The sequence below is a fragment of the Lonchura striata genome, chromosome 13, assembly GCF_046129695.1.
Source record: "Lonchura striata isolate bLonStr1 chromosome 13, bLonStr1.mat, whole genome shotgun sequence".
Lineage (NCBI taxonomy): Eukaryota > Metazoa > Chordata > Aves > Passeriformes > Estrildidae > Lonchura > Lonchura striata.
The window spans coordinates 17,560,574-17,577,360 of NC_134615.1; the positions used below are offsets into that span (position 1 = coordinate 17,560,574).

Here is a 16,787-nt window from a genome sequence, read left to right on the forward strand (position 1 = left end):
TATTTAGCAGAGATTTGTTTCCTAAACCTCATTAAGCAGGGAATACTTTTACTAATCCAATTCAGCAAATTATAATTTTATCAGAACTGTCCTTTAGAAAGAGCTTTCAGAAATTGCTCTGCAACTCATCTGGAAAATCTGCATAGATAGAAGGATTTATTTTCCAAACAGAGAGTCTTAATCTCCCATTAAAACAAACAAAAATAAAACCACTAACAAAAATACCAAAAAAAACCCCCAAACCATAAAACAATACAGGACAATAGTTAGTGCTGCTAAAAAATAAATATAATGTTTGTTTTCTATGCTGTAGGAAAAAATCCAGCATCTTTACATGACCTTTACATGAAATCTCTCTTTGGAGGCATGAATGCCCTTACAGCTGCTGTCACTATTTAGTATACCTGACTAATGAGGAAAGGGGACACTGGAATCTGCAGTGTGGGTGTCACACTGACAAACACACATGGGTACATTTCTTCTGCTCACACAGCTCACAAAACCTCGCCGTGTCTTTGTTGGCTGGATTTTTATAGCACAGGCTGTCGTGGGACCCAGGGGACATGGAAGTGACGGAAGCACATCATCCTGAGGTCCCAGCCCACACTGGCTGTGCTTTGTTTTTCTCAATATGAAATAAAACAGCACAAGATTTAATAAACTGGTTCAGATTTTATTATTTTGCATGGGCCTGACTTTGATGAAGTACCAACATGCTAATTAATGATGACAAAACAGTAACAAATCATAGCAGATCCAGCCTGAGAAAACAGCAGCAGGAAGAATGCTGAGGTAGGAATTAACAGATGATTAAAGGTGCATTGGGCTACGCCTTAGTCATGGACTGAAAATGTCATTAAAAAAGTCATCAAACCCTCTATAAATAACTCCATGATTATTTCTCAGGGAAATTGTCAGGCGTTGCAACAGTGCTCAATTGTTTATTTTCCTTCCTCAACAGAACAAAGACTGAAATATTTACTAGATTATTTAAACGTTATTTTATAGACCACTGTCTATAGAAAAAGTAGTTTTCAGCATATACAGCTCAAGGAATAGCATAAAAATTTTAATCTGATGAAAAATGAACTACTTTCTAAACAACAAAATGATGAGCAAAAAAAGCACAAGGTCAGGTTCTAAAATGAAGAAAAATACCCATCAAAATGGGGGATAACCACTTCTTTTATCCTCACACAACCAAACCCAGAATTTAGCACAGGGTATTTGATTCTGCCATCAAAACATGACTTGATTCTTTGTATTACAGCACTAAAATAAATTACTCTGGGCTGTAGCCTCCCCTTGAAAGCCAAGGTATGCACAGTTGGTTTGCGCTGCCCGCTCAGCACAGCACGGGCACAACCAGCCCCAACCAGCGCTGCCCTGGCTTTCCACAGGCCCTGCAGGGTGCGGATGGAGTGCTGGAGCCCCGGGGACACATCCCCGCCTTTGGAACAGCGCTTGAGGGGCAGGCCCTGCGCTGGGGCAGGGGGACAGGGAATCCCTGGCAGGGACACCAGGGACACCTCCCGCTGGCCCCGGCTGCTCCAAACCCCGTCCGACCCGGCCTCGGACAGCGGCAGGGATGGAGCATCCACAGCTGCTCTGGGCGGGCTGTGCCAGTGCCTCACAGCGAGGAATTCCCCGCAAAACCCAATCCCGGTGTGGGTCCATGCCCCTGTCCTGTCCCGACACGGCTCCGGGAACCGCTAACGCGCCTCGGGCTGCGGGGGGACGGGCGGCACCGGAGTGGAGCCCCGGCGCCGATGCCGGCGCCCATCCCCATCCCGCTTCCGATCACCCATCCCGCTCCCAGTCCCGACCCCGCTCCCAGTCCCGACCCCGCTCCCAGTCCCGACCCCGCTCCCATTCCCGACCCCGCTCGCAGTCCCGACCCCGCTCCCATTCCCGATCCCCGCTCCCATTCCCGACCCCGCTCCCAGTCCCGATCCCCGACCCCGCTCCCATTCCCGATCCTGATCCCGATTCCCGACCCCGCTCCTATTCCCGATCCTGATCCCACTCCCAGTCCCGATCCCCGCTCCCATTTCCGATCCTCGACCCCGCTCCCATTCCCTATCCTCATCCCGATACCCGACCCCATTCCCGATCCTATCCCGATCCCCATCCCCATCCCCATCCCGCTCCCCGATCCCGATCCCCATCCCTATCCCGATCCCGCTCCCATTCCCGATCTCGAGCCCCATCCGCATCCCGATCCAGATCCCCATCCCGATCCCTATCCCCGCTCCCGCTCCCCATCCCGATCCCGCTCCCATTCCCGCTCCCCGATCCCGTTCCCCGCTCCCATTCCCGATCCCGCTCCCATTCCCGATCCCGCTCCCATTCCCGATCCCGCTCCCATTCCCGATCCCGAGCCCCATACCGATCCCTATCCCCGCTCCCGCTCCCCGCTCCCCATCCCCATCCCGCTCCCATTCCCGATCCCGCTCCCATTCCCGATCCCGCTCCCATTCCCCATCCCGCTCCCCATCCCGCTCCCCATCCCGCTCCCATTCCCGATCCCGCTCCCATTCCCGATCCCGAGCCCCATCCCGATCCCATTCCCCGCTCCCGCTCCCGCTCCCATTCCCGATCCCGCTCCCCGATCCCGCTCCCATTCCCCATCCCGCTCCCATTCCCGATCCCGCTCCCCGCTCAGCGGGGCCGGGCGCGGCGGGCCCGGCGCATGCGCGGTGCCGCGGCGGGCGGTGCCTCACGGGCTGGCGGGAGCCGCGGCCCGGCCATGTCCGAGGCGTATTTCCCCGTGGGCCCGGGGCTGGGCATGGAGGAGAATTTCCTCTCGCTGGACGATATCCTGATGTCGCAGGAGAAGCTGCCGGGCCGCGCCGAGAGCGCGCTGCCGCGCCTGGCCGTGCTGATGGGGCAGGGCGGCGGCAGCGCCGAGTCCGTCCCGGAGGTAACGGGGAGGGGACATGGGACGGGGGACAGGGACAGGGGACACGGGACGGGGGACAGGGACACGGGACAGGGGACACGGGACAGGGGACACGGGACGGGGGACAGGGACACGGGACACGGGACACGGGACAGGGGACAGGGGACACGGGCCTGTCGCTCTCGGGAGGGGACGGGCGCGGGGGGCTCTGCCCCGGGGCCCCTCCCTCGCCTCCATCTCCTGTTGCGCCTCCCAGGCCCGGCCGCCCTCTCATCCTGGTCACTGAGTGATGCTCTTCGCTACTTTCCCTAAAGTTATTTTTGCTTTTATTATATACTCTTTGCCTGTTTGTTTTTTTTCCCCCTTCTTTTTCTCTTGCTGTTTCATCAGCTGACAATTCTTAAACCATAGAGCATCAATAAAAAGTCCACTTTCTGAGTGTTGTGGTAATAAGGCCTCTAAAGGGTGTCTGGTTTATGCTACAGTCACAAAGAACTGTTCTGAAAACAAAAGTGACTTTTTATAATGCTGGATCTTCATTAATAAAGAGAATTTCCTCTAGACATGCACTCTAAGTCTTTGGGGTTGCTTCAGGTGTACTTCCATGTCAAGGATCACTTTTGGCTTCTCTCGTTCCTCCAGGGATCAAAGCTGGAAATCCCCCTGTGGCTTGCTAAAGGGCTGCACGACAGCAAAAGGAGAATCATCTCTGTGGAACTGCCAAAGATTTACAAGGAAGCCTGGAGGACGGTGTTCAGTGCTGATGCCAATGTGGTTGATCTGCATAAAATGGGGCCCTACTACTACGGATTTGGCTCACAGCTCCTGAATTTTGAGAATCCAGAGAATCCTGAGATAGCTCAGACTATCCTGCAGGCAAGTATCTGAATCAGGTCCTGAAACTTAGATTTGCATTTTTCTATCTTCATTTTGTTCCCACCTGCTTAGCAGTCTTCAGGAGAAATATCCTGGTTTAATCCAAATTACTTCTGGATTGAATATGGATGTCCCTCTTGGCAGCTGCACAGGCTGGTGCTGGAAGCCTCCAGTGTGCATTCAGAAGTGTAATTTTAGCTTGGTGTTTCCACACTGTGAATATGGTATTTCATAAAATCCTGTAAAACAGGACTAGAGGAGATGTAGGATTATTTAATTATACCTGTCTTTAAATCTCTCTAACACTGAGACCTCACACCGCTCTGGGCAATCTCTTTCAGTACCTTGCCAGCCTCACCTTAGGAGCTTTGCTCCAGTGTTTGAACCAAAGCTCCTTCACAAGCTCTGTTCTGTTTGTCTCATACAAAGCAAATGCTGAGGACAAATTATTCTCTTCCTTCCTGCAGCAGTCCCAGTTCATTTGATGTTTCTCAATGTGTCATGCTCCCTAACCTCTGACTGCCCTCATTGTGCACTGCTGGTGCCTCTCCAGTGGATCTGCATCCACCACGCCATGTCCTGAACAGCAGTGCAGTCTCAGGACTTGTGCTGATGCAAACAAAAGGATTACTTTGTGAGTTTTGTGTGGCTGTGATGCTCTTGGCTCATCTTGGTGCAGCATCTGGTTTGTCACGATGCAGTCACATGGATCTGTGTTTGGTTTGCAGTCCACAGTGATGTGGTACAGGGTGCATCTGTGAACAAATAATTTCCTGACTCTACACTATTTCTGCCTTAATGTAAAACCTTCTGTTAGTCCTGGGTGAATGACATCCTCTTGTTTTCCCACCATCTTTCTAATTAGTCAGGATTGTTATGAATTAAAGAGGTCTGCTCCCTGACATGCCTGTAGTCATCCCTTCTCCTGCATGTAGCTTGCTGATTTAATAAGCACAGCTTCTATTCCTTTAGTAAGCTCATTAATTAACATCTCAAACAGTAGTTGGTTCCACAGAGACCCCAGTGGAACTCCACTCAGTGTGTTCCTCCCTGCTGACAGGAGCTGTGGATGATGGCTGTCTCTCCTGACCATCTTTGGCTGCTCTGGCTGCATCTTCCAACAATGCCCCATGACAGATACCCCTCTGCTGCTCTTCCTGCCTGTGCAAGGCCTGGCATCCTGCCCTAGCAGGAAAGCAGGCTGGGCACTGGGAGTTTGTTCTTGGCAAGTCCACGATGGCTGTAATTCTTTTATTGTCTTGCAGAAGTTTCTCTGTTGCTTCTTTGTTCCAGTATGCTTCCAGGAATTGATGCTGATGGATTTATAATTCCATGGCTCTTCCCTTCTCCCTCTCCATCTCCCCTTTCTCTTTTAAAAGATAGATGTCATCTTTGTCTATTTCCAGACTTCAGTCTTCTTGAGCTTTTAAACATAACCACTAACAGCTCTGCGATCTCTTCAGCCAGGTCTCTAAGTGGGCTGGGATGATTTTTATTGCAATTTTTTTTTCTTTCTCTGTGCTTTACATTAAGGCTGATGCAGAGAGGCATTAAAGTACTGCTGCTTTCTTGGAGCTATCCACTGAGCATGTGCTTTGTGCATTGAGGGGGTGCCCATGCCTCTTTTTGTCTTTTTCTCCTAATGGACATCTTAAAGAAAAAAGCCATAGTAAAATTCATTACTTATTGACAGAAAAATGAAAGTATTACAGGTTTGATTTCTCTTTTTAAAAGCAAACAAGAGGGGAGTTGTGCTTTATTTGTCCTTTATTTAACCTATTACCTTATCCTATAAGTTCTGGTGATTGTAAAATCAACTTCTGAAGCTCAGTTTTCAAAGAGTTTTGACCCCTTTTTTTTCCAGTTCCCAAAAGCAAAGATAGAGAGGAAAATAAAACGCCTTAAATATGTCTTGTTGCTTAGCTTTTCAAAATGCTATTTATAACTTGCAGATTGGTTTGGGTTTTCACATTTTTAATGGTTAAGTGTTTTTCTAGCATACTGAATGCTTTTCAGCAGCAGTTTGGCTTAACTTGCAGGACAGTGACAACTTGCAGCTTGTACGTTCCTGCAGCAGCTGCTGTGGATTGAAATTAATTCCCCCTGCTCTAAAGCAATGATTGCTTGAGAAGTGAGACAGAATAGATCATAATTGTGTTGTATCCTGTGGTCTCCTCAAGACTGTTGTCAGGGAGCAGCCAAAATCCAATTCTGTGTTTGCTTCCCATCAGGTATTTGATGTCCCAGCTCAAGCAGGGAGTGGTTTTGTCTTTGTAGCTAAGCTTAACAAGTGCTGTGCTGGTTGCAGACCCTTGGCTTGTTGTGAACAGCAGCCTAAAACTTTGGATTTTTAATTTTGAGAGCTCAAGCCACCAGGTCTGAGCTGGGGTGGCTCTGTGTTGCCTGCCAGTGACTCTGTTTGTTCCCCCCAGACGTTCATTGCCCGTTTCCGCCGCATCATGGACTCCTCTCAGAACGCCTACAACGAGGACACGTCTGCGCTGGTGGCTCGGCTGGACGAGCTGGAACGGGCTCTCTTTCAAGTGGGCCAGAAAGGGCTGAATGACTTCCAGTGCTGGGAAAAGGGACAGGCTTCTCAAATCACAGCTTCCAGTCTGGTGCAGAACTATGGGAAAAGAAAGCTCACAGAAGTGGATGGTTAAATGTATGAAGAACGTGAAGTTGTAGTGGGGGATACAGATTTACAGCCCTTCGCAGAAGAGAAAAATCAATCAATTTAGGGAAGGACAGACTCCCTGTCCGTTAATGGGAATTCTTCTCTGTAACAGCTTTGGATAAAACTAATGAAAATTTTAAAGGTAGAGGGCAAGGGTACAAAAACTAGATCACACCACTGAACAGCCTTACAGCTTACTCATAGCACTCCTGAGGAGTTGCAGCTAAAGTGTTTGCTAGGTGGCTGAAAGGCTATGAGAGGATTTTCTAAAAGGGTAATAAATAGTAATTATTGCTCCAAATTGATATTTACAATACCAGATCTGGACAGAAATGTAATTTGTGTATTTCATCTTGTCCTTCCCATCCCAACCTCCTGGAAACAGCTGTTGATTCTATGAACAGCCGTTTCCAGGTTCCCTGTTCTTTAGAGAGCCCCAGTGATTTGGAAAAAAACTGATACAGCATTATTTTTTTTTTAATTTCTTATCCACTGAGGTGGAACATGTGCTCTTTGTGAGGCAGGAATGTTTTTCTTTGCTGACTCCTGTACACAGTACCAGTGCCCTGGAGAGAAATACCTCCTCAAACCCACACAGCAAGTGGCTGCACAGGTCTCGTGCTGCCTTGTCCTCTCTCTCCCTTTTTGGCCCTTGTGACCTTGGTGCTGTGCAGTAAAGAGTGTTCTTGTTTGATGCCTGTGGCTTTTGTGCTGGATGTGGGAATTGGCTGTCTCTGTGATGGGTGTTCTACAGAGGAGGAAGCAGAAGGCAGCAAAGAGTAAAGTCTGGACCAGATCAAAAGCAGAAACTTCAATGGAAACTGTCCCATTATCAGCCTTTGAGATATTTGTTCCTCCCATGAGAAATTCATCTAATTTCTAAATTTGCTTAGTAGAAGAGACATAGCAAATAAACTGAGTTTCCTTCCTTCTGCTCCATCCAAATGAATCTAGGAATATGATCCTGGTAAATGTCATCCTTCCCAGTAGGAGTGACTGGATTTGGGACTTGCTAAACAGCACAGTGATTATCATCCCATGTGGATGCCCTTAAACCTGTATCATCTCAAGTCCCATTGGACTGGAGACAGAAGACATGGTTATCTCTGTAGGGCTTAGTTCCTGCAGTCATCAGGATGGTTGTCCTTTGGGAGCAGTATTAGCCACCTTACAGGTGCTTCTGTGCCTCTGGAGAAAGAGAACCTAAGCAGAGGAGCTGGATCCTGGTGCTGCTGAGCACTTCCACTTCCCTCTGTGGGAGGTTTCTTTCACCTCCCTGGGAGGTGACAGCAAGATCCAGGTCTCAGGGGAGCTGCACTGGACTTGCAGATGCACCTGGATATTGGATGCTTCAAAGAAGACCTCGAGCATCAAGGGCCATTCCTTGGGCAGAGCTGTTGAAGCTCAGCCTGTGGAGGTGGTGAGAGGGGACAGTGTTGTGCCTTCACAGCCATCACAGGGCCTCCCCCTCAGCTGCACAGGGCCAGCAGCTGTCCTGCCACAGGAGACTAGCTGGAAGATTGCCTGTCAAACTATTTGAAGTATGTGCAGGATGAAGTGCTGCTGAGCTTAATGACTTAATGGCACATAATGGCTTACACATTTGGCAGTTGTCCATTTCTGGATTTTTATCCTGAATAAATGTTTTGTAAGGGAATGCTCGTAACGTGAAAAGTCTGTTGTTAATTGTGCTGCAGAAGAGAAATCAAGTGGGAAAGTCCAGGTCTCTGCAAAAGTGTGGCCATGATAGATAATCCCTCTTCTCTTACAAGTAATGTGGTCAGGAGCTAACTTGTGCAGTTGTACCAGTGTAGAAATAGTTCCTATCTGACTTAGCCCAGGTGGGGTCTGGCAGCTTGTACAGGTTGTGGCAGAGACTCTGCCAGCCAATTAGTAAGCTATCCCTTTAATGAATTGCATTTTTAGGAACATAAAATGGGTAGAGATGACTCCATGTTACCTCAGCTTTGTTGTAGTGGTGGTGGGAGGTGGGAATTGGCTGTCTCTATCCAGATCCTGCTGCTCCAGGCACTGTGGAAACACTTCGTGTACCGTGGCAGAGCTGTGATCAGTGCTGCAAGGGGAGCAAGTTGAAGTCCATCTGTGGCAAGAAGCATCTTTCAGTTGTAAATATTATTTTACTGAGATGTTGGCTTTGGGATGTAGCTGGTTTATAACCAAAATCGTGAGTTTCATCAATTTCTGGACTGGTTTTGTTGATGATCCAAGCTAATTTTCCTGCATTTGTAAGAACATTTTTCTTCTCTACTGCTGGATGCAAAATTCAAACAGAAGGTTGCTCACTTGCCAACATTTTGTGCAACAGCCTTCAGAGTAGGGAGAAAAATAAATCCCTGAAGTAGTCTTCAATGTCACAGGTTTTTTGTAAGAAGACAATGCCACTTCTAGTAACCCTGAGTTTAAGACCCTGAAAAAATCTGATCCTGTAATTTTAAATTACAGTATTGCTTAGTTTTTTCCCATCCAGAAGTACAAGAGTGGTCTTTACTTCTTGTGAACACAACTGTCCTTTTCCATAGCACTGCAGCAAGCTTTAAGTTAGAGGAGTTTGAACTTGTGTGTTTTCAGAATGGTACAATAAATCTTCATTACAGAACTATCTGGGAAGTGTCTGAAAAGGACTTTTATTTCTCCCATGTCCTTTGGCTTTTAAATTTAAGGACTGCTGATGTTTATGACAGATCAGTCCATAGACACATTTTATTGTATTGCCACAAATACTTTCATTGTAATCAAGTGAAAAAATAGGCAAACTTTGAGCACCAACCAGGATGAGCAGCAACAAGAAGTGTTCTGGGAACTGACATACTGTAACACCAAGTATTATTTTAATGAGAGACACAGTGGCACCTGGCTGAGTTAGGAGCACAAGCTGTTCTGATCTTCAACCAGTGATTTTCTACTCTTTTTTTGGGTAACCAGCTAAAACAAAAGCTTTGTTCAAAATTTTAATTCAAAACTGGGTTTGGTAGGTTGCATTACCTTGTCCTAGATTAGAGCATACACGAGGAGTGGATCTCATGGTTGGCAATGAAAATGAAGGATTACTGACTGCTGCTGCAGGAGGGAAGTGATGAGAAAGCTGTGGAATTCAAAACCCTTCTGCCAGGGAGAAATTTGCCATCCCACAGGTCCTGACCACGGTGGTGAAAGAGAGGGCTTGAGACAAGGCATGAAAATAAGAAGGAAGAGGAGACAGTGAGCTTCCACCTCCCCATGGCACACTGAGTCTGTTTGATGGCTTTGTTTCCCAGTGGAAATTACTCTGGGGAGCCTCTTCCCTGAGGGCTGGCCAGGCTCTGCTGCACAGGGGCCAGGCTTGCTGGAAGCCCCCAGAGCAGAGTCCTTGCTCTGCTCTGGGGAGCAGGAGAGCACCAAGAGCACCGTGCTGTTTGCCAGAGCACTCCTCAGCTGGTGTGGAAAATTACAAGGGGCACAGCCCCAAAAAGCCAAGGCATTTGTTTTGGTTTTCCAAACACTTCATTAATGTCATTGACAATACCAGCAGGTTCCTCAGATTAGCTTGCTTCTATTTTTGAAGAGTTATTCCTCATGGCAGGCTGCCAGGCAGTGCCAGCAGCCTCAGTATCCTTTCTATCAGGACTGGCAGGGCACACTGGTCCATTGCCTTTCATTAGCCTTTGTGAGGGTTTACAGCTGCAGCTCTTTGCAGTGCTTTCCCTCACCTTGGGGAAAATGCACTTTCTTTGGGATTCCCAGCTGGACTGTGCAAGGCAGAAGTCTCCTCTGTTAAAGGAAAAAAAGCCACTTTGCTGCTGGTGGCTTGAGGCAAAGCACAGGCAGCAGATGGGCTGAGCAGGGTTTGGGGTGTGAGGGACATAGAAGGACAGGGAATAAGGAATCCCACTTTGCCTGCAGATGAGCTTAAAGACAGTCCCAAACTTTCCCTCCTTGGATTTCTGTGTCTGGAAATGGGCAGTGCTAAGGAGATACCTCCTGAGGGTCACAATGGTGTTCCATTTCTGTTGTGATGCTGTGATAAAAAAAAAAAAAAAAAAAAGGTGGCAGAAATCAAATGGAGGTTGAAACCTGGACTCTCAGCTTGTGTGGCGGGTAGGAGGGGGCTTGTCTCTAGCTGTCTGTTGGTCCCTTCAGGGCCATGGGTTCTCCCCAGGGAAAGCAGAGGAGGATTGTGACAAACCCTTGCTGAATATAAAAGACAATTTTCCCCCTGACTTCAGACCAGGAAGCTGACAAATGCTTAGAATGTAGTGTGGTGCTTTTTTTCCTCGGGCATTAGAGCAAAAGTGGAGTGAGGAGGTGGCTGTGGGACTTGGCAGCGATGCACATGGGAGGAAGCAGTGAAGCAGATGCAGTAATCAGAGTACAAGCAAAGCAGCCCTCACATGTGCTTATTTCTCCTGCTGTGGGACTATCCTGGGCAAGGTGGGTGTATCTTTGCAGACAGGCTCTCATCACAGCAAGGATTTCAGATGAGTTTCTTGCCTTCACCTCACAAATACAAGATTTGCAGGTTTTTGGCTATTTAGTTGACATCCTGCAGCCTCTTTCCTAGGTCCTCTGTGTCCATGGGTGGCTGAATGGCCATTTCTCTGCTGGGGTGAGGAAACAAGCCTCGCATGGGCCCTGGGCAGCAGTAAAAACCAACTGTGGGAGTCACACCCTTTGCAAAGGCTTCCAGAGAAAAGTCCTCCCTCTCCTCAGCTGTGCTGATGGAGACCAGGGAGTGCAGATGGAGTGGAGCCCTCCTGGGCAGGGCTGTACTCTGTACTCATGTACTACTGCCCCTTGCATTTGGGGTTACTCCAAGTTTGCACCAAATCAGCAGGGCTTATTGCAGTCGTGGTGGATTTACTGAGCTCTGCCTGGAGGCTGAGTTGTTATTTTTCCTTTCAGTTTGGGCTCTCAGGTGCACACATGCAGCTCTGGCTGCCTGGCTGAGTCTGTCCCTGCTGACACAGGCGGAATGGGGTGAACAGATCACCGCCTCCCTGGGTGGCCAGGCTCAGTTCACCCAGCACTGCTCTGGATTCCCACAGCATCCTCCAAGGGAGCCCTCCCCGGGCATGCAGTGACATTTAACTGAGTGGGCCCACCCTCATCTCTGGAGCTCTGCTCTGTCCTGGCTGCACCCAGCACCCTGGGGTTCAGCTGAGTCAACAGGGCAGGAAAAAGGCTCTAGGAAAAGAAAATCACTGCAAATCAGGCCTTAGGAACAGCATCTGCTTTATGGCAGAGACCGATTTAATCTCCTTAGCAATCGCCTCAATTGTAGAATCAGCAGGATGCTAATTAATTGAGAGGTGCTCAGCGACAGCCATTGAGATCCCTTCTGGCTTTAAGTGGAGGAAGCCTTTTGGGTTTGGCATTTGTGCTGGCCGCTGTCCTAGCAAGTGGGTCTGCCTGGGGGCTAAAGCCCTGTGTGGAGTGTCTGACACCAGTCACCTGGGGCTGCCTGTCCCTGTCTGCTGCCCTGCCCGGGGCTGCGGTGCCCACACACCCCTGAGATGATGGCACAGCTGTCGGGAAGCACTGCCCTGGCCACCCCTCCTGGCTCTGGGCCCGGGGAGCCGGCAGAGAGGGGTGGCTGCAATCCATGGAACGCCTCACCCTGCCTCCCTCTGGCCCTTCCAGCCTGGAGCCAGCCCCTCACCTCCACCCTGAAAGTCCACAAGCCGATTAAGCCCAGCATGTTAATTGGCTGTGACAGCTCATTTTGTTATCTTGCACTTCGTTATTGATGGGGTGCGTGTGACTGGATTCAAAGGGAAGGTCAGTGCCAGAATGGGCCAGAGCCCCTTGTTTGGTGAACCCCAGCACGGGGGATGGGGCTCCAGGAGCCCTGCCAGGATCAGCTGTAAAGCAGCAGCACGGTCACACAGCCAGCAGCTTCAGGGGACATTTAACCCCGGGCTGTGCAACACCCTGACTCAGGAGCACGTGGAGACTCCAGGAGAAGAGGGTCTGGGGAGGCATCTGGCACCCACTGGTACAAAGCACTCTTTCCAGGGCTAGGTGATACAAAGATTGGATTTAAAGCCCCTGAGGTGGGAAGATGCACAAGCCAGGGCAGCACCTGGTGTCCAACTCTCCCCAAACCAGTTTTGGGACGTCATCTTGATTTTGTCTTAGGTTTCTACAAGGGACAGGGCTAAAAAGGGAAGGAGAGGATGAGTGTGCAGGGAGCTGAAGAGCTGAGAGAGGAAGGTTTGTGGTTGTCCAGTGAGCCAAGAGCTGTAGTAGCAAGAGATGAAGACCTGCCTCAGGAAGTGAGAGAGGTTGGTGTTTCAAAGAGTCAATGTGCTGTCCTGAGACAGCAGTGACACACCTTTGGGCAGCCCTCTTCTTGCCTCTCTCCCAGCATCTGCTGGGTCCATGGCCCCAGTGCAGCATAACAAGAGAGTGCATTAGTGAGAAGTGGGATGAAATCGTTAGGATTGATGGATCAGAGCTAGAGGTATTGATCAGCTGAGGGCCAAGGAGAAGGTCAGGGGCAGAACTGGTGGGGTGCAAGGCAAGGGGAGTTGGGTGTTGGGCTGCTCCTGTGAAGGCTTTCTTGACCATCAAGGAGGAGGGACTGCAGGTGGCTGCAGCTGGTGGGGACTGGGAAACTGTGGAAACTGAGAACAGAAATTCAGTGCTCCAAATCCATCACCCTCCCCCTAAAGCATCACAGCAGCTTGCAGCTAGAGAGGTCAGCCCTTGGAAATGGCATTATTCCATCCTCTGAGGGAAGGTAAGAGTGGGCAACTTTGCTGTGTTGTGACAGGTGCTGTGCAGTTGAAAATGCTGATTAATGCTGCCTTTGAGAATGTGCCAGTTTCTGGCCTCTGAGGAGAGAGCCCCTGCTGTCTGTGCTCTGTCTCACGCCTATCAACCTGCTAAACACACATGCCATCATTCTGAGCACCCGGCTTGGCTCTGCTGACAGGTATTTATTTAAAACTTGGCTTGATTCCGAAAAGAGGCTATGGCAGAAGCAGCAAAGTGGGCCTGAGCAGTGCTGCTGGCTCCTGTGGCTGGGGGGAGGCAGGAAGGGATGAAGGGGCCTGCTCTGGAGAGATGGGCACAGAATCCTCCCTCTGGAAAGTGTCTCCTGGCACTGGGTGGCTCTCCAGGCCCACAAAGTGAATGCCTAAACTGAGGTCAGAGTTGAGCAGCTTCATTGCAAGGAGGAGCTGAGGGGAGTGCACTGCTGCAGGCACAGTGCTCCAGGGCCAGGTACCTTCCTCTGGAAATCAGCTTTACTCTGATGTGCTTGACCAACCAGTGCAGCTGATGGACCAGACCTTCAATTCCAGGCAGAGGTGCCTGTGCAGAGGCAGCTTTGGAAATGGCTGAGGGCAAAGTCCCCAGGGCTGCCTTGTTCCTGGCCCCAGTGCAGCTGAGCCATGGGAATTTTTCTTGGCTGGTTGCTGATCTTTTTTTTAAATTTTTTTTCCCCCCTGGCTTTTGGACAAAATCTTCCCATTGCCCTGAGGCAGAGGGGCTGTGAGCACTGTGAGGAACGGGGCTTGGAGGAGCAGCCACCCTGCAGAACTGGCGGGCAGCTTGAGCAGCAAAACGGAGGGGGTGGACTCAGGGTCTGAATGAACAGAGAAACTTGAATGGGGCCCAGCCCTGCTAGAGGGACAGAGGAGAACATCTCGTTAGGGCAGAGCTCACAGCCAGGATGGAAAATTACTGGTAGCCCTGTGTTTGGAGGGCAGGAGGCAGCCGGGGGGGACGGGCAGCTCGCCAGCCCCAGCACATGCTTTGTGGGGCACACAGGGCACAGCACAGCTCTGCCCTGGGCTGGGTCACAGAGCCTCTGCTCCCGTCCTGGCCTCAGGGGCTGTGTTGCATGGAGAGGATACAGAGCTCCCTGCAGGATTTTACCTTCCCAGGCAGCTTCAGTGGAATGTGTGGTGTCAGGATGTGGAGCAGCAGGGCTGGCTCCTGCCTGTCCCTGTCTCTGTCTCTGCCCACAGCCCTGAGCTCACGCACAGGCAGTGCCACAGTGCAGCCTTGCCTTGTTCTGCATGAAGCCCAGCACTTCTGGGGACACCAACCCCTCCTGGCACCAATCTGGGACCTCTGGGCAAGGTTTGAGGTGTCTCTTTTGGGGCACCCAAGATTTAATTGCCCTGCTGCCATTCTGGTTTGGATTATTTTGGAGCCAGCAAGGTGTGGACCTTTTGCTGCCCTGGGGATGTAAGGCTGGGGCAGATTGTGCCTGCCCTAGGGGTGGGATGTCCAGCCAAGGTGGGATGCAGGATGGGACCCATCACCAACAGCTGCTGCCACTCCAGTGCTGCTGCCTCACACCCAAGATAACCCTCATTATGGTCAAAGCTCCAGCATGTGATCCCATGCCCATGGAGCAGCTTTACCTGGGAGACACCTCTCCCTCAGCACCAGCACATCCCCACAGCCACCAACGTCACACTCACTGCTTTGTGTGCACTGCTGGATTCTGGGAAATGGTTCCTGAGCATTTTTGAAAATAGGTCTTTGGGATATGTCTCACCAACTGCTTATTCGCATTTCTCCCTCTTTTGAATAGCTTGACTGAAACAATCCATCCAAGATCCAGAGCTAGCAAAGCAGAACCAGCAGCCACTGGCTTCAAACAATGTTTATATTTAAGGGCAAGAATAAAAACATCACACTCACGCACAAATGAGGCTAAATTTAGCTGTGACTCCTCTGCACATCGTCACTGGACTGCCTGTGCCTCAGGGTGGTATCTAATCCCCATGAAGCCCTTCGATACAGGCACATTGATCCTGCTGCTCCCCTGCACAGCCAGCCTGGGCAGCCAGCACATCAGCCCCAGGCTGCTTCTCCTCCTGCTCCCAAATCAGCCCTGTGTGTGCAGCACAGGATGCAGCCTGGAGCTGTGGACGTGTGTCAAACCCTGCCCTGCCTCAGGGCTTGGATTCAGGGCTCTGCTTCCCTGCTGGTCACCTCTACATCTCTCTCTGCTGATGGCAGCTGTGTGCTCTGTCCACCACCAGCTGCCCACCACAGGAGGGGTCCACTGCCAGTGTTGGGTGCCACTGTGGGAAGGGTGGCCAAGGGGTTCAGAGCTACCTGCAACAGGTTTAGGGGTCCCAGCTCACCTCTGCCAGGCTGAGATTGCACCATCACAACAGGAACGTTTTGTGGGGTCATGCTGGAGCATTTTTATTGGAGTTTTATGGTCTCTGCCTTTTTAATGAAATCTTTCCAGGTTTCTTCCAGAGGGAAGGAAAATGAAAGGTCCCAGGACCTCTGGTCCTGCCATCTCCCTCTTGCCACCAATGGCATCTGTGGGTTCAGCAGTTCTGGCCCACTCTCTCTCTGCTTGAAGGTGTGACTGCTGAGGAGAAGATAAATCCCAAGCATGAAAAAGAATTTATTCCCATAGAAACCCCTGGCAACTGAAGGGAGAGGAGGAGGAGGTTTAAATGTGTGCAATATTAGGAAGATCAGAACCAACACTGTCTCGTCCCTGACCAAGTTCAGAGAAAACCTCTTGGCTGCTGGACCCACAGAAGAGGGGGAAAAGCAGCGCTGAAGGCAGGGAAGATTTGATCCCATTGAAGTGCTAGGTGAGGGACTGGCTCCTACTTGAGGGATTTAAGAGTCCCTGAGCTCCCTGACATCATGGGCTTTTCGCTCTTTGAGGTGAGAAGGCGAATGCAGCCTGGATGCAGAACTCGTGGTGACTCAGCGGGAGAGGCTGAAATCAGCTGAAATCTGGTTGCCATCCAAAAAGCCTGGGACAAGCTGTTAAAATTGATGTACCAGGGATGAATGTCAGTATGAGCAGACATTTCTCCAGCCCCTCAGCAGCTATTTGTAGGATGACTGCCTGTGGCTTCTCTCAAGGCACCCCATGGCCCAGCAGGCAAAGGCGCCCTGAAGCAGAGGGGTCTGTTGGCCACTGTGGCTGGCTGAGGGGCAATGAGGCTGAGCTCTGAGATACCTGATTCAGCCCAGTGCTGAGGAACCAAGCCTGTTGAGAGGAGGTGATGGGGTCCTCAGGAGCTCCCCATGGTTTGATAAGAGCCAGTTTTGGATGGTATGTCCTGTGCAGTTGCCTCAGGCAGCATGGGAGTGGAGGCTGTTACATCCCTAGCTGTGAGAAAAAAAATCAGTTAAAGTGATATCAGACAAGTACAGAGGAAGGAACACTGCCAGCATGACCTTGTCAGGTGTGGAGACAAGCAGGATTCAGCCCTTGCTCTGGGGCAAGCCAAGGCCCTCTGTCCTCAATGTCCCAATTGTCCCAATTCAGGAGAATTCAAGTGATTTACAACCTCCTGCTCTGCCCCAAACACAGCTGCCACCCTACACCTCCAG

General features: G+C 50.3%; 1 protein-coding gene and 1 long non-coding RNA gene across 2 annotated transcripts; one reads left to right on the forward strand and one right to left on the reverse strand.

Moving 5' to 3' along the window:
* The first annotated feature begins 2,720 nt into the window (after positions 1–2,720).
* GINS3 (GINS complex subunit 3) lies at positions 2,721–9,075 on the forward strand. Its single transcript, XM_021541072.3, has 3 exons — positions 2,721–2,923; positions 3,545–3,778; positions 6,211–9,075. The coding sequence occupies exons 1-3, from the start codon at positions 2,750–2,752 to the stop codon at positions 6,439–6,441; spliced, it is 639 nt and encodes a 212-aa protein (XP_021396747.1). The 5' UTR covers positions 2,721–2,749; the 3' UTR covers positions 6,442–9,075.
* Positions 9,076–15,064: 5,989 nt separating this feature from the next.
* LOC144247039 (uncharacterized) lies at positions 15,065–16,585 on the reverse strand. Its single transcript, XR_013340733.1, has 2 exons — positions 16,411–16,585; positions 15,065–16,211 (listed from the first exon to the last, which is right to left on the reverse strand). It is a non-coding gene; the product is annotated as an uncharacterized LOC144247039 (long non-coding RNA).
* Between the last annotated feature and the right edge of the window lie 202 nt (positions 16,586–16,787).

What these genes read in the sequence shown, in the direction of transcription:
- GINS3 (XM_021541072.3), top strand. Translation starts at nt 2,750, where the DNA reads ATGTCCGAGGCGTATTTCCCCGTGGGCCCGGGGCTGGGCATGGAGGAG. An exon ending in GCGCCGAGTCCGTCCCGGAG is followed by an intron (nt 2,924 to 3,544) that starts GTAACGGGGAGG and finishes TCGTTCCTCCAG; the next exon opens with GGATCAAAGCTGGAAATCCC. An exon ending in TAGCTCAGACTATCCTGCAG is followed by an intron (nt 3,779 to 6,210) that starts GCAAGTATCTGA and finishes TGTTCCCCCCAG; the next exon opens with ACGTTCATTGCCCGTTTCCG.